Here is a 5,443-nt window from a genome sequence, read left to right as displayed (position 1 = left end):
TTCCTTCCTTCCTTCCTTCCTTCCTTTCTTTCTCTCTTTTTTCTTTCTTCTTCCTTTCTTCCTTCCTTTCTTCCTTTTTTCTTCTTTATAATCCCTGATTTCCTCTTCTCCCTGCCCCCCTCCCTCCAATCTACTCAGATCCTAAGGCCCAACCCAGAAAGATGCTAATTCCTTCTTAGCCTCTCAGGGTGATCCTTGGCAGGACATTCCACCTCATCCTTACCTTGAACCTGTGGGGTGGGGGGTGGAGGAAGCATTAGTCCAATACCCCTTCTCTGAGAGGAAGGCGGGGAGAGGGGTGATGCCTTGAAGATCCTTCCCTTGGAGAAGGAATAGCCCTTGGGTCACTTAGCCCTGCCATGGGACCTCTTGGAGAGAGCTCAGCTGGCCTGGGGTGAGGGTGGGGGGGTAGCTCTTGTTCCAAGATCTAGCATTCCCCATCCTCTTTGTAATTGTAATTTTGAGTCCAATAGGCCACCCAGCCTATCTACTTACTCATAGGCTCTCTTGCTAGCACTTCCTGGGTGTTGGGCCTTATATAAGTAACACAGTCACTATTCTCAGAGAGAGCATGCCCTCAGGAAGTTCACCATAGATGTGTATTTCTGTCTGTAGGGGCTGGAGAGTCTGGAAAAAGCACCATCGTTAAGCAGATGAAGTAAGTGTTTCTCCTTCTACACTTTCCCCTCTTCCCCCACCCTCCCAAGCACCATCTCCTAGGAAAGGCCTTGATAGCAGAATGGCAGGCCCAGTATATGCTGCATGTGTACACACATGCACAGATGCATACACCCCTGCTCCCACCACTACCACCACCAAACAGAACTCCAGGCCCATTGCCTAGCCATCAGGGACCTCCAAATGGGACATGACTCCCACCCACTGTTGACCTAACTCTTTCTTGGCTATCCCCAGAATTATCCATCAAGACGGTTACTCCCTAGAGGAGTGCCTGGAGTTTATTGCTATCATTTATGGCAATACCCTGCAATCCATCCTGGCCATTGTCCGGGCCATGACAACTCTCAACATCCAGTATGGAGACTCAGCCAGACAAGTAAGACTCAGGTTTTTCAGGATTTGGGTAAGGGTAGAGTTACTAGCAAGGTGATGCCGACTAGGAACCTTGAATGTAGCTGGTAGAGTCACAGAAAGGATCATAAGGGTCATTGAATCCAATCCCCTTATTTTCCAGAGGGGAAACTGAGATTCAGAGAGGGAACTCAAACTCAGTTCTTCATCCAAGTCTAGTACTTTTTTTATTATGCCAAATATGGGGGGGATCCCTGAAGCTTGAGTACTCAAAAAAGGAGTCCAGCAGGGACACAAATAATTAGGTAGGACTTGGATCCCTGGGGATGGGGAAGGGTAGATGTACTTTTAAGGGGACAGAGACTTATGGATCAGGGTGGGATCAAAGGGCACAGATAGGACCTACAGTCAGATGAGAGCCCCAGAAGGGAGAGAGTTGGTTCATTCAGAAAATATGGGGACTGAGATACCTGGGAGGTAAAAGGAGGCAAGGACACCTGGATTAGGTCACCCAAGGTAGAGATGGATCTGGGAGCCCTGGGACTTAGAGATCAGGGGCTAGGTTATTCAGAAAAGGGAAGGGTAGGACAAGAATCAATGGGTTAAACAAACAAGGTTTAAGAGGGCTATAACCAATCACATTAGGGAGAGGGTTTCCATTATTAATTCTCTCCCCAGTTTTCATCCCTTTCCCACCTCTAATCCCTGCCCTAGCCTCTTTCACCTACTCTCCACCCTCATACTTTGGTTTTCATTTTCCCCTTTTCCTGTCTTCCCCACCCTTCACCCCATAGAACTCTAACCAAGATCTTACCTATTCCCAGGATGATGCAAGGAAGTTGATGCACATGGCAGACACCATTGAGGAAGGCACAATGCCCAAGGAAATGTCTGACATCATTCAGCGTCTGTGGAAGGACTCAGGCATCCAGGCCTGCTTTGACAGAGCCTCTGAATACCAGCTCAATGACTCTGCAGGATAGTGAGTTCCCAGACGCCCTAGAGGACAGACATGGCAGGCAGAAAGGGATTATTTTTCTTATGGGGGAGGTTGGAATGGGTCAAGAACCCAAGGCTTTAGGGATCAGTTGCTGCCTTGAGCAATTTAATTCATCCTCATTGCTAGTGACTTCCCTCTAAGATCACCTTCCATTACTCAGTGATAGCCTGTATATATGTAATGGTTTACCCCATTAGAGTGAGAGTTCCTTGAAGGCAGGGACCCTATTTCTGCCTTTCTTTTTAACCCTAGTGCTTAGAGTTTTCCCTGGCACAGAGTAAGTATAAGAAATGCTCATTAACCAAGTGAGCATTCATAAAATAAAGTCTATAGGAAAGCCCTGTGCTTGGCATTAGGAATTCAAAGACAAAACAAGACATTCCTTGTCCTCAAAGACCTCCTCGTCAAACAAGGGGACAGGAGATGTAGGAAAATAGCTAAGAGAGAATGTGAAATCAGAAAGGGAAAAGGTTCTCTAGGCAAAGAGATCTAGAAAAATCTAAAGATAGAAATCACTTTCACTTTGCTGAGGTTGGTAGAAAAGGCTTGAGAGAAGAAATGCCACCTGAGATGGGCCTTAAAAGAAGGAAGGAGAGGGAAGGGAAGGTCTAATTCAAGCACGAGAAGGCTCAAGTACAGGAAAAATGCAGGGAATGAAGGGCAGGATGAATCTGGAGCACAATGAATAGTAGGCAATGGTGGGGCACCTAGAGGTTCTGTGGGAGACTGATGGGTCAGATCTGGATTGGAAATTAGATTGGGGAAAAAGAGAATAGGGACAAGGAATCATGTTGGGGGACAGGAAGCTGATGCATATGGCAGACACTATTGTAGGGATGCAGAGATTTCTGGTCTGGGTCACCCAGATGATTTGGGGTGGGATAGAAGGGCACTGACAGGATTTCACGTCAGATGAGAGCCCCAGAAGGGATAGAATTAGTTCAGTCAGAGAATATAGGGACTGGGATTATAATACCCCCAGCCCTGTTTCCAGGGGTACCTCCCAACCCCATCTGGATCTACTCCTTGGCCAGTTACCTCTCAGACCTGGAGCGGCTGGTGACCCCTGGCTATGTGCCCACTGAACAGGACGTGCTGAGGTCTCGAGTTAAGACAACAGGCATCATTGAGACCCAGTTCTCCTTCAAGGATCTCAACTTCAGGTAAAGAGGCCACACTAAGTCTCCATTCCCTTTCCCTGAGCCCTCTATCCTCTCTCTAAAACCCATCCCTCATTTAGCCTTCATCCTCCTTTCTGAGTCCCTGATCCTTCTAACTTTTCAGTGAATTTCCATCTCCCTCCTTGAGTCCTCCATCTTTTCCCTGACACCTTCATTCCCTTCCCTGAGCTCTCACTCTGCCTCCCTCATGGCCTCTCTTTATATTCCATCCCTCTCACTGAATCCTCATACCAATCCCCAATCTCTGTTTTGGCTCCATAGGTCTCCCTTCCCTCCCTTCCAGACTCCCTACCTTCCATTGTGAGCTCTCCCAGCCTCTCAGACCTAGGGTTCTATGAGTGCTTACCCTTTGTTTTTCTGGAGGGATGTGGTCAGGCTCCTTCCTCCTCTAGTGAAGGACAGTGGGAGCTTGGGATCAGGAGATCTGGGATTGGTCTCCTGGAGGTCTCTTATTCTCTGGCAGAATGTTTGACGTGGGTGGTCAGCGCTCAGAGAGGAAGAAATGGATCCATTGCTTTGAAGGCGTCACCTGCATCATCTTTATTGCCGCTCTCAGCGCCTATGACATGGTGCTGGTGGAAGATGATGAAGTGGTAGGTATAGGCTTCTGTTTGCCTAAGGGGGAAAGCCTTGGGGAGGGTTTAGGAGTTCAGTCAATGATTAGGATCAAAATGAGGACAGCTAGGTGTCTCAATGGATAGAGAATCAGACCTAGAGACAGGAAGTCCTGGGTTAAAATTTTGGCACTTCCTAGCTGAGTGATCCTGGGCAAGTCACTTAACTCCAATTACCTAGCCCTTACTGCTCTTTTGCCTTGGAACCAATATGTAGTATAAGTTTTTTTTTTTTTTTAAGACATCTGTCCTTGTTCTATCATTTTGCTATCCCTCCATTTCATGGTCTATGCCTTTTGTCCCTCACCCAGCCCTAAACTGGCTAATACTCAGAGGTTCCTTGCCATGAAGACCCTCTTCCAGGGCCTATCATTTCTTTCCTACCACTATGGCCTCAACTACCACCTCATCTGCTGCCCTCTCTTCAATAATCAGGGATCAAAGGTTGGGTATGAGGCAGGCAATAGGGGGCTGGGCCAGGCTCAGGAGCATGGGCACCTCACTTCCCAGCATACTTGCGCCTATCCAGGGCAGATTGTCCTGGGGACCCATAGCCTGACTCTCATGGGGAAACCCCCCTCCCTCCCACAGGAGAGGGTGCCCAGGTGTCTCCCCTCACAAGATCGTATATCCTAGGGTCTATCCCTTCCCCTCAAATGAGCTTTCTCTGGGCTCCAGAATTCCCTGCTATGGCTTTTCCAGCATCCAACCTGCTCTCTCCCCACTCTTCCCCCAGAACCGGATGCACGAGAGTCTCCATCTATTCAACAGCATCTGTAACCATCGTTACTTTGCCACAACCTCCATTGTCTTGTTCCTTAACAAAAAGGACGTTTTCACTGAGAAGATTAAGAAGGCCCATCTCAGCATCTGCTTCCCTGACTATGATGGTGAGAGAGGCTGCCCAAGCCTTCCCCTACTGTCCCTGCTTGGGCTGCTGGGAATATCATGGGGCACCCGATTAGGTCTCCTACCTCTCTGCCCTCCTTACTCCCAGGAGCCTATATGTTCCAGATGTGACCACTAGATGTCACCCCATTCTCACCAAAATCTCCACCGGGCTGTATGTAGCCTTAGCTTCTCTGAGTCCCTCATAAGGGCAAGAGGGCTCTCCTGGGGTCACAGATTCCTGAAACTGGCCTGGCTTTCCAGTTCCATTTCTGAATGAAGATCCTCATCTCCAGTTCTTAATTTCGGTCCTTGAACCCATCCACCTCCCAACCGTGACCGCGCCGTCTCCCTCCCAAGTCCTCCCACCCCATTCTAGAAGCGCCATTTCTATGCCTGACCCTCTATCCCTAAACCCTGCCTCAGTCTCCAGTGTTCACCTTCCATCTCGGGCCCTGCCCCTACCTGCCATGTCCTGCCCCTCCGACCCTCGACCCTTCATCCCCATCCCCGATCCGGTCCTCTAACCCGGTAGCTCAAGGGTCCCCTCCCCATGTTTCCAGTCCTAACTCCTCCCTTACGGACTCTTTATCCCTAACCGCCGCCTTCAGACCAGACACTGACCCCTCCCGGCGACTGCCTTTGCTCCCTCGGCTAGTCCTCCGCCGTCCTCCACCCCATCCCCTGCTCATGCTTAGGGGCAGTTGGGCAGGCGAGGGAGGGGGAGG

The 5,443-nt window shown here is 49.5% G+C and overlaps 1 protein-coding gene across 1 annotated transcript; it reads left to right on the top strand.

The window, feature by feature from the left end:
* Positions 1 to 615: 615 nt before the first annotated feature.
* LOC123255213 (guanine nucleotide-binding protein G(t) subunit alpha-1) lies at positions 616 to 5,242 on the top strand (the record flags this gene model as incomplete). The annotated part of the gene is made up of 7 exons (XM_044684051.1): positions 616 to 658; positions 916 to 1,057; positions 1,857 to 2,014; positions 3,067 to 3,195; positions 3,677 to 3,806; positions 4,564 to 4,717; positions 5,142 to 5,242. Coding segments are annotated over 7 exons (857 nt in total), but the record flags the coding sequence as incomplete, so codon positions are not given.
* Between the last annotated feature and the right edge of the window lie 201 nt (positions 5,243 to 5,443).

Source organism: Gracilinanus agilis, unplaced genomic scaffold (genome assembly GCF_016433145.1).
Source record: "Gracilinanus agilis isolate LMUSP501 unplaced genomic scaffold, AgileGrace unplaced_scaffold41141, whole genome shotgun sequence".
NCBI classification, from domain to species: Eukaryota; Metazoa; Chordata; class Mammalia; order Didelphimorphia; family Didelphidae; genus Gracilinanus; species Gracilinanus agilis.
The sequence above is the reverse complement of the archived record's forward strand: the minus strand, read 5'-3'. Positions and strand labels throughout refer to the sequence as shown.